Here is a 16,792-nt window from a genome sequence, read left to right as displayed (position 1 = left end):
CCATTTACATTTGATGATAAAAAGCTCTTTGGGAGACTGTTAGTAAGATAGTTGCTTATTTTCAATGTTTATGTACATGTTATATAAGCCTTTATTCAGCATATATGTAGACCTATACTCACTCACTGTGTTCAGCATTTAAATTTAAAAACAAAACAAGATGACATACACAGAAGAAATGGAATAATAGTCTTAGGGCTACATTGTACCAAAGAAATCATGTTGATCAAATCTTTGCTTAAAAGATGAGAACAGTTCTAATTTCAACCCTGTTTCTTGGCTGCTTTGTATTTTACAAAATCTAAGTGTGTTAAGATACAGGAATGTCTGGAAAGTCTGTATGCGTGTGTGTGTGTAAGACTTTATATGAATATAACTAAATTGTTAATGTATGGTAATTATTCATTATAAGCTACCAGTAAAACTTTATTTTAAGAACCTGTTTGTCTTTGAAGATACGACTGTCTTCTTATCTGAGTCATTTCTCAAATAGGTTATGCCGTATCTTTTTACTATGCACCTATTTGACTTCTATTATTTTCCAGTCACCCAGTTAGTTATACAGACTCCTAAATAATTGAAAAGAAATATTGGCTCAGTTAATCAATCTAATCTTATGTTTTCTCATAGGAAGATGTCAAAAATGAATATTTGCAAAAGGAACAAAAAAAGGAATGGAAACGTTTCAAGGTACAACACTACATATTACAACAAAATATATAGGATAACTCATCATTCTTTCTTCATGTTATACTGTAGTAGATTAGGGATAACTTTTTCAGAGAGTATGAATATTAAGGAAAATTAAGTAATTATAATAAGTGGATGTTAATGAAAATACCTAAACTGAAAAATTCATTGTTTAATTCTTTGTAGTAACTCCATTTTTATTTTAGAGGGTAGAATATGCATTAAGTTCCTGCTTTGTGCTGAGCAGTTTATATTTGCTGTGCCATTTAATCCCTTTAACTACAATGATTGGTTTTCTTTTTTATTTTATGGAAGAGAAAGCCAAGGACTGGAGATTAAGGAACTTGTTCAAGTAACACAGATAGTATAAACCCCAGTACTATAACTTGGGCTTGCCCAATTCTAGAAACAATGAGTTCTTTTAATTTTATGGTGCTGTATATGAGGGCCATTGAATGCAGTTGGCTAGTGAGGATAAAACTGTCTTTATTTTGTAATATACATATTAGAAAAATTATTGACTACGGTGATTCTCATGCTGCTATGGGATTCATCCACATTTTGGGTACTCTGAAGAACTGACTGCCAGAATCAGCATCACTGTTACCACCATCGTCACCGTCACTGTCTCCACTTATCCAAAACCTTCTACAAGATACACAGAGTGGGTGAAGCACTTTAAACATTTCATTTGTGTATAACTTTAAGTATATTTAAAAATTAAAAGGTAATAACTCTGAAGATTATGTCACAGCTGAGACACATAGTGTAAAAAAATTAAAACGAATACAACATAAAGATCTAAGGTGATGTACCAACTTCTCTTCATTTTTCTGGTTAATGCAGCCGATTATTGCAGTATGAGACGTCACATCAATAGAAAGTAAAAAAGACAGGCAGAGATTTTAAATAGGGTATTTTATTAAAAAAAAATACTCTAATGGACCCCTCAAATGAATAGAAGAAAGGGTAAAGATTTCCCAAACAGCTCAATTCACCATAGGTCAGTGCTGCACAACCACTGTGTGACTTTAAGCCCAACATATATTTCTCCTTTGTGTTGCAGTTGTAGGGTGTAGGGTTGAGGCATGGACCCATTTGGGAAGGACAAGTGTGTTAGAAAAAACTTACCAAATATCCATTTCTGTTAAGAACAGTGAAATAAAGAGTGGGATGAATTCCCACATCAAAACACGACCTTCCTTAACCATGAGGAGTGAGGCAATCCTTGGCAGAGTGACAGGTTGCTCTTGCTCTGATAAATTCCTAATTCTATGTCCAAGATAAGCTAGTTCTTGTAAGTTTGTTCATATTCTTATCAGTCATTGAGTTTTGATATTGCTCCCATTAGGGATTTGCTTTGATGCAAATATTATAATTTAATAAAAAAGTAAGGCTAAGTCTATTGTTGAAATATATAATATTTTCTCTTAAATTCTAGTTCTTTCTAAAATAAAATTTGATCTTTTCTGTACTCTTATACACAAAATAAAAACAAGGAGTAAAACTATTTTAATACTTCCCAATTTGCCTTAAATGTATCCAAATCTTTTTTAAAAATTTGCATTTAATTCTGTCAGAATTTTGCATCTACCAAAATCTCTTGTCTAATGAACGTGCAGTTTTGTAGAAGTCCATTCTCTCTCATCTGAAATACCTGTACCGGAATTGATTTGTAGCTGCTTATTGTCAGTTTCACTACTAGACTGTAATTTCAGTAAAGGAGAGACACTGACTGACACAGTACCTGTTACATATCGGGAAGTCAATAGTTATGAAGAATGAACAAATGAATGAATGAATAAATGATGTACATACTACCAGTAGGTGGTCATGCTGTTGAAACGGTCTAGAATAAAGTGCCCCAGCTTTGCTGCTGTCACCCCAATCATACGATGGGAGAATCCCTGGAAAATCTGGGAGTTCAAGGCCCTTGGTTCAGGTTTTTGTTTCTTGAATGATTATGTGCTGTGGAAACACTGTCATCACATGTTTAGGAAATGGTTCATGGAACTTCTGGCTGGATATACAAGACTACCAGATTTATTAAAGTTATTGTGGGAACAGTTTACAAAGAGGGGTTCACGGAATTGTCTCTGAGGTTGTTGCTCTTGTCTCAGGTCCTAAAACCTAGACTATTTGCCAACTGTGCAAGTCCATCTGCCACAGGAATTCTTGTTAAAAATGTCCTGTTACCGAAGATTTGATGGTCAGTCCGGGCAGGATTTCTGTTCTGGAGCCAAGGAGTTGTCATGGAACTCAGCCTTGATTTCTCTTCTTTTTGTAGTGTATACAGCAAGGAATATTGGAACACCTAGGCATTTTTTGATAAACATCCTGTGAGAGTGAACACATCAGATTTTCACAGTTTGTAGATGTTATATATGCACTTAAGAGATGTGAACTTCCATGTCCATGCTTCCCAACCCAGCAGCCTTAAGTAGTAAAGGTACTTACAGACAATTTTCCAACTGATCCATCAGAAGTGGAACTAAAAACCAGTGAGAAAGAGAAAAAAATACATAGTTGTACACGATGGTGTGTTAATCAATATTTAACAACCTACTCTCCCATTCCACAACAAAAGATATATGCAGAAAAAAACACACACACACTTTGATTTGTACATTTTCAGGGTGCAAATATTCCCATCATAGCCAATTTCAGGCTCCCTACATGACACCCCTGTTCTTGCAGTTGGGAAAATGTACACACAGTTGGGTCTCACTCAAACAAATGATTTCTGATGTTTGTGAGATTATGTACTTACACAAATCTGATTTAACAACTAGGTCTAGGAAAGTGGCTTTAATTTAAGAACCGCCAGAGAATGAGGAAAGTGATGAGGAGATAGGGAGCCAGCCATTCCACCAGGACTGGTTGAACCATTCCACTGCACCTCCTGAGAGGTGAGGGAGCCACTTAGCAGTATTATGGAAGATTAAGTTAAAATGTAGAAAATTGGGGGATACTTATGGTCTGTAATTTACAGTTACATGCTTGGTTATATGCTGAACTGTTACTAGTTAAATGTTTTATACATGCACCTCCTTCTCTCTTTTATTTTAGGGAACTTAAAAATAGAGATCATACAAAACAGAGAAGCATTGAACAAATAGGAAAACAATAAAAACTCGATGCTAACTTGAATATAGAGCTGGAAAAAGACTAATTTTGTAAACAAATGCCTTTCTGATGCCTTTATCAGATTTCACTTTCCTAGTTAAAAATATTTGAATCTTTTAATAGTTTGACATAAAAAATGTGATTATCATAGTTGCAACCGGTATTTTGCTCAAATTTGTTCTCCAGATAAGGATATTTTGATTTTCTGGTTTTAGTTAATCTAATTGGTAATTCTTTTATAACTTTATTCTATTTGGAATAAAATAATGAAATGAATATGAATCAGAGTAGTCTTGAGAGTCAGAGTGGAAATCCATTTTAACATAAAAAGACCTAAAGCAAATAACAAACTACAAAAAATTGAAATGAAATTGCATTTCAGAATATCTGAAGTAATAACTCCATATTAATTTTCAAAATGTATTTTTAAGCTTTTTAAGTAAATATTCAATAGTTTGCAGAAGTACAAGTCCAAATCATGGACTCTGGTCCATAACTAAAATTTTCGTGCCTTAAGTGGTATTACGAATTTTGGAAAGGAGTCCAGTGGGCAGGGCCTGGTGGTCTCATTTTCATTGGACATATTAAATGATTAATGGTCCAAATCAACCTAATATTATTAACTGTTTATTACTTTTAAGAAGAGACAGGCATAATGGACACAATTTATTGTATATCTACAAGTTGTACTGAAAAAGCATAATTCAAAAAAACCAACAAAAATTTACTCCACAAAAATACAAAGAAAACAACACAAAAAAATCTCAGTCACTTATGTTATTGCTAATATAAATTATTTCTTGTACGTTAATCCAGAGCCAAAAAACACAAAATTCTATAGAGAAAATAAATCAAATTTAAACTAAATATAAATGCCCAAATGCCCTATTTGCATATGTATTTTTGATTATTGACACACATTTAAATCAGCATTCACACTAGTTCTTTGACCCCTAATGTCATATCTCTACTATGTCCCTGCAAGCGAAATTAAATTTTAGTCTTCTGTTCTCTAGGCTGTATTTCATCAGTTCCATCAGTCCCCCTCATAAGTGCTATATTTCTTTTTTTTTTTTAAGTATTGTGTTGCTCTCTTCTGGATCCTCAATGATTATCGTGAGATTACCAAATTAAATTTCACTTGTTTTGCCTAAATCTTTATGTATCGAGTTATCATATTAATTGACCTAATGCCTCAGGCTAGCCTTCATGACTGAAATGGAATATATTATTAAGAAGTTAAAATCTTCTTTCTTTTCCCATTAAACCTAGGTTGATCTTTTTACCATAAATTTCACATATGCTTACTCTTCCCATTGGGATTCTTATGAAAAGAAATGTCCATTGTTCCTCCTTTGAACTATATCTAAAGCTTTGAAATGGAGAACTGGAAAATTTTTTTAACACATCCTTGTCATGTTTTTTTTGAAAAACTTGTCTCATTATTCGACACTCGTTTGTTTGTTTCCTCCAATAGATTTTAGACTCTTTGAAGGTAAGGTCTCTAATTTACAGATGTGTGTCCAGAAGCAAGCACAGGAGTGGTATGTAAGCAGGTCTTCAGTAAACATTAGCTACATGATGAAAATGGATGAATATCTGAATAATCAAAATGACTCATGATCTCCTGAAATGTTAAAAGAAGAAAAAAATTCTTACAATTTGCTAATGTTTATTGAGCACTCTTCTGTGTCTCACAAAGTAATCAGGGTAAAGGCAAAGGAAATAGTCTCTCCTTTTATGGAACTTCTGGATATCTTTCATGGCGATACAAAAATTACAGAAATAAGACACAAGTGAATGTATGCATAGAACTGTGAGAAGTTCTCTAAAGGATGCTGTACAGGAAAAGAAATAGGCATATGGATAGAATAAAATTTTATCCAAGTTCTTTCTTTGACTTACCTGAATTTGCTTTATTATCTTGTTTAAGGCTAAGCTTAAACCCTAGTTAAATTGAGGCAATTTATTATTTTTGATGCTATTCTGTTTAACACATATTTATATTTAATGTTTTATTTTTTTTAATTGAGGTGAAAATCGCATAACGTAAAATTAACTATCGTAAAGAGAACAATTCAGTGGCATTTAGTACATTCACAATTTTATGCAACCATCACATTTATCTAGCTCTAAATTGTTTTCAGTACCCCAAAGAAAATCCCGTGTCCACTAAGCAGTTGTTCCCCACTCTCCCCTCTTGGCTGTCCTCTAGTGATCACTCATTTGCTGTGACCTGTCTCTAGGAGTCAACCTCTTCTGCATGTTTCCTATAAATGGAATCGTACAGCATCTAACCGCTCTCACTCAGCATAGTGTTTTTGAGGTTTGTCCAGGCTGTAGTTTGTATTCCAGTCCTTTTTAGGCTGAATTGCCTGCATGTGTATCTCACAACATGTTTGTCCATTCCTCTGATCTTTCTTCCCGTTTTATTGCGGTATAATTGACACACAGCACTGTATAAATTTAAGGTGAACGGAACAATGATTTGACTTACATATTTCATGAAATGATTGCAATACATTTAGTAAACATCATCTCATTATAGATATAAAATTAAACGAATAGAAACATGTATTTTTTCTTGTGATAAGAACTCAGGATTTACTCTCTTAACTTTCATATATAACGTATAGCAGTGTTAATTATATTTAACACATTGTACATTATATCCCTAGTACTTATTTTTCTTATAACTGGACATTTTTATTACATTCATCCAATCTCCCTCTTACCGCCCCTTACCTCTGGTAAACAGAAATTTGATCACTTTTCCTATGAGTTTGTTTGTGTGTTTGAATGATTGTTTTTGAAATAAAACTGACCTACAACACTATGTTAGCCCTTGGTACGCAACACAGTGATGCTGTATTTCCCCAAATAAGCCTAGCTCCCATCTGTCGTCATATAAACACATGACATCATTACTGACTTTTTTCCCCACATTGTACATTTCATACCAGTGATTCAATTACTTTGTAAATGGAAGTTTGTACCTCTTAACCTCCCTCACATATTTCTCTACTCCACCCACCCATCTCCTCTCTGGCAGCTACCTGTTTGTACCGATAACTGTTTCTGTTTAATTATGTTTGTCTCTTTGTATTGTTTCCACATATAAGTGAAATCATACAGTATTTGTCTTCCTCTGTCTGACTTATTTCACTTAGCATAATACCCTCCAGGTCCATCCATGTTGTCACAAATGGCAAAATTTCATTAATTTTTTTATGGCTGAGTAATATTCCATTGTGTGTGTACACATGTGTCTGTTGGCCATCTGTAGGTCTTCTTTGGAAAAACATCTATGCAGCTCCTCTGCCTATTTTACAATCAGGTAGTTTGTTTGATTTTGAGTTTTATGAATTCTTATATATTTTGGACATTAACTATTAACCCCTCATTAGATTTCTCACTTGCAATATATTCTCTCATTCAGTAGGAAGCCTTTTCCTTTTGTTGATAGTTCCTTTCACTGTCAAAAGTTTTTTAGTATGATGTGATCCCATTTGTTTATTTTTGATTTTGTTTTCCTTGCCTGAGTAAATATAACCAAAAATATTGCTAAGAACAATGTCCAAAAGCATGCTGCTTATGTTTTTTTTCTAGAAATTTAATGATTCCGGGTCTCACATTTAAGTCTATAATCCATTTTGAGTTTATTTTTGTATATGGTGATACAAAGTCATTCAATTTTGCAGGTAGCTCTCCTGTTTTCCGAACACCATTTGTTGAAGAGGCAGTCTTTTCCCCATTGTATATTCTTGTCTTCTTTGTCATAGATTAATTGCTCATATAATTGTCAGCTCATTTCTGGGCTTTATGTTCTGTTCCATTGACCTAGGTGTCTGTTTTTGTGCCAGCACCACATTTTTGATAACTGTGGCTTTTTAACATAGTTTGAAACTAGGGGGAGTGATACCTCCAGGTTTGTTCTTTCTTAAGATTGTTTTTTGGCTATTTGTGCTCTTTTGTGTTTCCATACAAATTTTAGAATTATTTATTTTTACTCCCACTAGCAGTGCAGGAAGGTTCCCTTTTCTCCACTTAAAGCCAACACTTATTATTTGTTTTTTTTTTTATAATAACCAATCTAAAAGTTTTGAGGTGAAGCTCGTTGTCATTTTGATTTGCACTTTTCTGTTGATGAGTGATGTTGAGCAGCTTTTCCTTTTTATGTGGCTGTTGGCCATTTGTATGTCTTCTTTGGAAAAATGTCTACTCAATTTCTTTGCCCATTTTCAAATCAGTTTGTTTGTTTATTTGCTATTGAGTTGTTCTTTACATATTGGGATATTAACCCCCTACCAGGTATATGTTTTGCAAAGAAACAAAAGACATCTAAATTGAAAAGGAAGAAGTAAAACTGTCTATTTGAATATGACATGTTATGTATAGAAAACCCTAAAGACTCCACCAAAAAATGAATACAAGCAATAAACAAATTCAGTAAATTTGCAGGATACAAAATCAATATACAATGCAGTTGCATTATTGTACACTAATGATGAACTACCAGAAAGAGAAATTAAGAAAGCAATACCATTTATAAATGCATCAAAAGGAGAAAATACTTAGAGATCAATTTAACCTAGGAGGTGAAGATTCTGTACACTGCAAACAAAAAGACATTGATGAAAGAAACTGAAGAAGACAAATAAATGAAAAAAATATTCCTTCCCATGGATTGGAAGAATTAATATTGTTAAAATGTCCCTACCACCCAAAGCAATCTACAGATTCAATTCACTCTCTGTCAAAATTCCAATGACATTTTTCCCCAGAAATAGAACAATCCTAAAATTTGTATGGAACCACAAAAGGCACAAAACAACCAAAACAATCTTGAAAAAGAAGAAAGCTGTAGACTTCACATTTTCTGACTTCAAACTGTATTACAAAGCAATAATAGTCAAAACAGTATGTTATTGGCTTAAACATTAGCATCTAAAGCAATGGGACAGACCAGAAAGCCCACATATAAGCCCATGGTTATAGCCAATTAATTTACAGCAAAGGAACCAGGACTATACAGTGGGGGAAGGACTGTCTCTCTTACTACGTGTACTGGGAAAGCTAGACTGCCACATGCATACAATAAACAAACAAATTGAATTACTGTCTTACACCATATGCAAAAATCAACTCAGAGTAGATTAAAGGCTTGACTGTAAGACCTGAAACCATAGGACTCTTAGGAGAAAACATGAATAAGCTCCTTAGCATTGGTCTTGGCAATGATTTCTTTGGATTTGACGCTGAAAGCCAAGGCATTAAAAGTGAAAATAAAGAAAAGGGACTACATCAAACTAAACATAACTTTATCAGAGAAAGGAAAACAATCAAAAAAACTAAAAGGCAACCTATGCAATAGGAGAAAATACTTGCAAATCTAATAATTTTTATAATAATAAGTTTACATAGGTAAGAAAGGGATTTGCAAACATCTGGTAAAGAATATGTACACTTTTATGGACACATAAATAGAAGCATTATCTATAGGTATAACATGCACCCATTCTGTGTGTTTTATTTTTGTCCTGAGTATTATCCATTTATTGATGCATTTGCCTCATATAGTCCAAAGATTAAAAAAAAAACCACAAACTAAGTTTGTAAATAAACTATTCAGTTTCCTGAAGAAACAGTTTGCCATTCTAATGTTTTATTTTTTCCATCTTTGGTTACACAAACTTAATGTTATTCTTGAGAATCCAAACCCAACAACTGCCTTTCCCACATTGTTTTTTGGTGCAACTCGTCATCATAGCTGGATTTCTTTTCTAATGCTGAGCGTCCCCATTTCTCAACTGCTGCTTTTGAGTAAAGATGTAATCCTCTGGGAACTACACATGCAGTTTCTGGAGAGAGCTGAGTCCTTCTCAGAATGATCGTCTGGTGGGTCCGATTCTGTCATCAGAATCTCACAGGCAGTTCACACTGGGATACGTATGCAAGGGTGTGGGAGTTTGCGGACGCATTTTACGCTTTGTGTTTAATTTGGCAGTCTTTGTCCTCACTGCAATGTTTTATAACAATGACATCTTCTCTCATGATTCCCATGACTAGGTTTTTAATGGAAAAACCTCCTGGTTTTCAAAAAATTTGGGAAAAAGTGGCTGGATAGGGAGGCTGTTACAAACTTTTTGTCCTTTTCAAACCAAGCAATAAATCTAAAAAGCTCCGTGTCTAATGTGAAACTGAAATGAAGAAGTGCTGAAAAGTGTTCAAATTAATTTTCCAGTGCAATGGAAAAAATGCAAATTCTGTAATATTAGCTTCTGCATTTTTTTCTTTTAGTGCCCCTAAATTTCTCTTTCTCTGTGTCTCTCTGTCTCTGTCTCTCTGTCATGAAGAAAAGGTACACTATAACTTCACATCCACTAAGCTCAGCATTTCCAATTCCTTTCTGAGCTTTGTTGCCAGACATGCTCATGGCATAAAGAACAATTCTGTAAGAGAACGTCAGGATCTGATACACGCTACAACATGGATGAATCTTGAAGACGATATGCTAACTGAAATAAGCTAGACACAAAAGGACAAATATTGCATGATTCCACTTACATGAGGTACCTAGTATAGTCAAATTCTATCTCATATTCATAGAAACAGAAGGTAGGACAGTGGTTACAATGGCCTGAGTGGAACGGGGAGTTATTGTTTGGTGGGTACAGATTTCAGTTTGGAAGGATGCAAAACATCTGGAGATGGATTATGGTGATGGTTACACAACAATGTAAATGCACTTAATGCCACTGATCTGTACAATTCTAAAGGGTTAAAATGGTAAATATTATGTATATTTTATCACATTAAGAGAGAGAGAGAGAGAAGGAGGGAGAGAGAATAAAGAGATAAGACAAATGAATACATATGAATACATTTTAGACAAAATTCAAATTCCCTAATTTTGGAGATAGATAATTTAGTTTATTTTTCCATCTTATCTGTATTTGATAATTAAAGCTTAGTGGCCTAAATTGAATAAGTAGTAACACCTTGTATTACCAAATCTAACATAACAATAAAAAATCAGCAAAGCCTAACTTTGAGTATTTTTAACATGTAGCTCTTAAAACAAAAAGTATGTCTAACAGAGTACATTAGTAAGAATAAAAAGAATGAAATGAAAGTTGGTAGCATCTATTTTTCCAACTCCCAGCTCCACTGTTTTATAATGGAGCTTTAATGGGAAAATATTCATCATTAATCCAGAGAAGAAGATATGGAGAATGATTTCCATGTGGTTGGTGGCTGCTGAAAGAACAGAGGGGTATTGGAAGAGCTTCTTTGAAATTTTCTGAGTGAACTGAAATTTCATATGTTCCGCAAGAAAGAGAATTGGTGTCAGCTCCCCCACTATACCAACCAAGGTGGCGCCTTGCAGAGAGAGTAACTGCGTGGTAGACCTGGAGAGGGTGGGCCAGAGACAGTGGAATCTCACAAGTGATAGAGTCACCCAGGAATAAGGAGTGGGTGGGCTCAAAGCACAGCGTGTCATTAGTGACCACGCAGCGACACCACATGCGCTCCCTCAAAGGCTTAAACTGCATTAGACCCATGACATTTACACTGTTCTGAAAAGAACGGAAGTAATATCAAGGGTGCCTAAATTCAATTTCCTGCAAGTCCAAAAAGTGAACTTCCAGAATACATTAAATTTAACTCAGAAAAATTAAAAGATCGCTATTTTTACACTATATGGTAGAGTAAGTTTTAGGACCATTGAATGAGTTTATTTTTTTCTGAGGAAACTGTTATTAAATTTATGCTATATTTTACCACCAGTGGATCTAACTATACTTGGAGAAACAGGTTTATTTTATTCAGAAATGGAAGCAATACTGTTTTAAAATATCATTTTAACTTAGCTGCCTATATAAGGTCAACTATGCTTGATGCTAAAATGCAGTAACTTCTAGTAAACAGTAAACGAGCAAGCAGCTTTATGCTTATTCCAGCAAAATATTTCTGTTGGTGTCAGCTTCGGATAAGAAAAAATTCATATTCTCCATATTTATGTATTTCTCTGACATTCTGCCATCTTTTTGATCAACACTTTTATTCCTTTTTACTTTTCAGTCATTATTATCAGATTATAAATTTTGTGCGGGTTTTTGAACTATCTACTTGAAACAGGATAATGCTATATTTAGAGCTTTTATTTTGTAGTAACATAAAGAGAAAACTGAATTGGATTCAAATCAGGCCTTTGCCATTCTTAGCTGCATGGCTCACAGGTTACTTAACATTTCAAGCCTTAACTTAGGATTTTCAACCTGTAGAACACTGATGCTTTACACCCAAAAGTTCAGACCTCAGTGAAATGACAGGACTGCATTCTATATGATATCACGTATCTTATTTTTACTGTAAATCTATATATGAGTGTTACTTGCTATTTTCAATGTTAATGGACAAATAATATAAATGAATCTTGACCTATTTGAGTGACCACTTTTAAGTATCTGTTTACTGCCCTGAGATTTATTTTCTCTGTCTTTAATTATTTTCTCTGTTTTAATTATCCAAGTTTTATGGAAAAAAGTTAGCAAATTTCATGCATAATTTTTTTCCTTTGTAACAACTGAATGGAAAATAACCTAATGGTAGGCCATGAAGTAGAAAAAAAGTTTGTCAGTCCTTCAAACGAAGACATGTGGCATAAGAATTAAATTAATATGCTGCACACAACAGGTAAGCATACTGAACTAAAAACAAACAGACAAAAAGTTATGTAGTAACAATAGATACCATCTTTGTTTTTTGGGGTAGGATATAATTTCAGCGTAACTATAATATCTTTCAAATTAAATTGTTGTTAACTTGAATATTATTGATTTAGTAGCTGTTTTATGGACATCTGCTATGTTTTAATAGTTGCAAAATGTTATGCTCAATAATAAAATTAAATGTAAATACTTAAACAGCATATAATTATTATTTTTTTTTACATTTTTTATTGATTCATAATCGTTTTACAGTGTTGTGTCAAATTCCAGTGTTCAGCACAATTTTTCAGTCATTCATGGACATATACACACTCATTGTCACATTTTTTTCTCTGTGATTTATCATAACATTTTGTGTATATTTCCCTGTGCTATACAGTGTAATCTTGTTTATCTATTCTACAATTTTGAAATCCCAGTCTATCCCTTCCCACCCTCTACCCCTCCAGTAACCACAAGTCTGTAGCATATAATTATTATAATTAACACATCAACCCTGGGAGTCAACTAGAATTTCTTTATTTAAAAACTGCCTTAATGTCTTCAATTAAAACTAGTCAAATACTCTCCATATTTGTTGTAAGGCTTAATTGGGATATAGTAAGCAATCACTGAAAACTCATTCCCTTTACTTATTTATAAAGGCCACTTACTTTCTCTGGCTTTTATTTCTTTCTCTGTTTTCATAAACAAAGTCAATATATACAAGATCAGATGTAGGATAATAAATGTTTTAAAAATATTCATGTAATTTTCCAGAGGCTAAATTTTGCCATGGTACCAATGACTGCCAGCCCTCAGGACTGTCAGCCACAAAGGTCCACTTCTCACCCACTTGCCCAGCATGGGTTGACTCCTGTCTGCATTATACTGGAACCCAGAGGACTGCTCTCCCTTGGAGAAAAGAGGGACAGTGGAGGAAACACCCTGCGGCTCCTGAAGTCTCTTTTTGCAAATAGCACTTTAAGGGGGGAGGGTGTGGCTCATGTGGCAGAGTGCATGCTCAGCATGCACATGGTGCTGGGTTCAATCCCCAGAACCAACTCTAAAAATAAACAAACAAGTAAACTTTATTACCCCAAAAAATTTTAAAGAGAAAAGAAAAGGAAATAACACTTCTCCAGTCTCGTTCTGTTGATCCTATATCAATTGCTACAGCATAACTTTTTGTTTGTTTGTTTGTTTTTTGTTACACTGTTACTGCTGCCATCAAGAGCAGAGAGGGAGGGACACCATAGACAGTCACCTAGATGAGGGGTTCCAGAGAGATGCATCACATATTATAATGATGATACAGACTATTCCAGTCATCATAATAGTTTCTGATGTTGGCAAATGACAAAGATTGGATAATTAATTCCTGTTAACTTCTTTTTATCAGTAACAAGATGATCAACTAAAAACCATGTAGAAAGGATTTCAAGGAAAAAAATCATGTTTTATAAATTCCAAGTTATACTCTCTCTTCATATTTTTGTTTTTAAAAGTTAAAAAAATAATTTGGTCCATTGAGAAGTTATACATACAAATGTTGATAGATTTTTATTTAATAGAAAATTATGTACATATTATATTTTTATGAAAATTCTATGATCAAAAGTTTTAAGAGAGATTTTTAATTATTTGTTGGTTTTTCTATGTGTTTTTCTATGGAATTTATGCTACTGTAAGTTTTAAAGTTTAGGAATAATAGGATTAATAGTTTTTAATAATTCTTCTTTTTCTAGGATGAGACAACAAAAGACTCCTTGTATTATAATGGAATTATTCCAGGCTTTGGAAAATGGGACCATTCCTGTAAAAGCATTCATAGGCATCTCAAGGATACTGTAGTCACTTATTAGATCCCTTCTCATAAGAAGCTGGGGATTTCAGCAAGAATTATAAATTCTTTTTTTGTTGTTGTCCTTCATTTTAAATCCTTGTAGTGGTCTACAAAATGACCTTACACCTCTGTACTTACTCCTGTGGTCCAGCTTCCTAACTAATTTATTCATATAAATAAATTCCTACAGATACCTTTATATTAGATAACTGAATCTTTTTTCAATTTTTTTCATGGTTTTAGGATCTTGTATCATAAAAAGGTAAAAGTATTTTCCATAATAATTTTTAGAGAACCAGAAATTTAAAAATAAGATTTCTGATAACCTAAATCCCAATTGGTATCTTTAGGTATCATGGTTTGGCTCATTGTATTAAGTACAAAATTGAAACAAAAATAGAAATTTATTTTTCATTGCTTAAAACCTATAAAATACAATTTTATTACCATCTTAAATCTGTTTGCAAAGCACGACCTGTTTTCTATACATTCTATAGTGTATGTAAGATGGATTAGTACATTTGGTCTGCTATAACAAAGTACTGCAAACTGGGTAACTTATAAACAGCAGAAATTTATTTCTCACAGTTCTGGGGGCTGGGAAGTCCAAGATTAAGACACTAGGATGGCTATACTCTGGTGTGGACCTCCTGCCTGGTTCTTAGTCTGCAGCTTCTCCCTGTGTCCTTAGTGATGGAAGGGGCTGGGGAGCTCTGTGGGGTTATTAGGGCACTAATCCTATTTATGAGGGCCCCACCCTCATGACTAAAGCACCTCCCAAAGGCCACACTTTATAACACCATCACATTGGCCAGTAGGATTTCAACATATGAATTTTAAGAGGCCCCACATTTTAATTTTTTTCATGGGGCTCGCAAGTTATGCGGCTGGTCCTGAGTGAAATCTACACTATCATATATGCCATACTAAAGGCTTGAGTTTTAGTCTGTGAGGCTGAAAGATCATGGAATGGGTTTACGTAAGGGAATGATGCTGTAATATTTATCTTTTAGGGAAATTACACTAGTGGAGAAATAGAAGCAAGAACATGATGAAAGAACAATAGCAACAAGTCCAAATAAGATATAATTAGGGCTTGAATTAAGCAATGCTTGTGCAGTTGTAGAGACAGATTCGGAGATACTGAAGAGAAAATAAAAATGAAAGGATTTGGGTAGTTATAGTCAGAGAAGAAGTAAGAGGAATCTATTGTTTCTACCAACTGGTTTTTCACGTATTTTAACCATTTATTTAACAAACTGTGATGGGAAAGTCTGATTAGCTCTTGTATCCTTAAGCTTCAGTCTTTAATGATGCAAGTGTTAAATCTTATCTCTGCCTTCTAGCTGCTCACCCACGTGTGACTCAGATAAAGGTCCTCTGTACTATGGAACTGTGAAAATCAGGTCCATTCTGAGTCTTGCAGGAACTCAAACTTGTTCCAGTGGCAGATTTCAATTATTTTTGAAGAAAAAGAATTAGAGGTAGAGTTACAGTTAGAGACAGAAATACATTATTTACAAATGACATATATATGTATGTGTGTATATATATATATATATATAAAGAGAGAGAGAGATGAAAGACAGGAAAAGGAAGAGAGAAAGAAAGAAAAGAAAGAAAGAAAAAGAAAGAAAAAGAAAAGGAAGGAAGGAAGGAAGGAAGGAAGGAAGGAAGGAAGGAAGGAAGGAAGGAAGAAAGAAAGAAAGAAAGGAAGAAAGAAAGAAAGAAAGAAAGAAAGAAAGAAAGAAAGAAAGAAAGAAAGAAAGAAAGGAAGGAAGGAAGGAAGGAAGGAAGGAAGGAAGAGAAACGAAGGAAGGAAGAGAAACGAAGGAAGGAAGGAAAGAAGAAAGGGAGATAGTGCAAGGAAGGAAGGAAGGAGAGAAAGATGTGTTTCTGGTTTCTGGTTTCTGTGAATTTTGTTTTCTACATTTCTTGTTAAAGTGAACAGTGGTGTCCCTCTCCTATCAAAGTCAAATGTACAAATACATTCACACATCGACCTGTTCTGTGGTCCAACCCATGTAACTAAGGCAAATTCTTCCTTTCTTTGATTATTCTCTCTTCTTCATTATCAGTATCTTCTTCCATACTAAATAATCTTCAGCACACAAACTTCCAGTGTTCTAAATGTTTCCAATTACAACCATAATAACATCCCCCAAATCCCTCACTGCCAACTGCGGTTGACTCTCTTCTTTTTTATATAATTTTATTTATGTATAGTCAGTTTACAATGTGGTGTCAATTTCTGGTGTATAGCACAATACTTCAGTCATACAGAGACATGTGCATATTTGTTTTCATATTCTTTTTCACCATAGGATACTATAAGATACTGAGTATAGTTCCCTGGGCTATACATTATAAACTTATTATTTATCTATTTTATGTATATTAGTTAGTATTTGCAAAT

General features: G+C 33.9%; 1 protein-coding gene across 5 annotated transcripts in view; it reads left to right on the top strand.

Annotated features, from left to right (window-relative positions):
- Positions 1-16,792, top strand: part of CNBD1 (cyclic nucleotide binding domain containing 1) — a 299,007-nt gene that overhangs the window by 276,276 nt on the left and 5,939 nt on the right. For 2 of the 5 annotated variants that reach the window (XM_072951720.1, XM_072951716.1), the window contains 2 exons: positions 631-690; positions 14,279-14,575. In XM_072951720.1, the coding sequence (XP_072807821.1) occupies positions 631-690; positions 14,279-14,395 (177 nt within the window). In that variant the 3' untranslated portion in view covers positions 14,396-14,575. Of the gene's footprint in view, positions 1-630; positions 691-14,278; positions 14,576-16,792 lie in introns of those variants that run through there. The other 3 variants (XM_072951717.1, XM_072951719.1, XM_072951718.1) reach the window with 3 other exon arrangements.

The sequence above is a fragment of the Vicugna pacos genome, chromosome 29 (assembly GCF_048564905.1).
Source record: "Vicugna pacos chromosome 29, VicPac4, whole genome shotgun sequence".
Lineage (NCBI taxonomy): Eukaryota > Metazoa > Chordata > Mammalia > Artiodactyla > Camelidae > Vicugna > Vicugna pacos.
The sequence above is the reverse complement of the archived record's forward strand: the minus strand, read 5'-3'. Positions and strand labels throughout refer to the sequence as shown.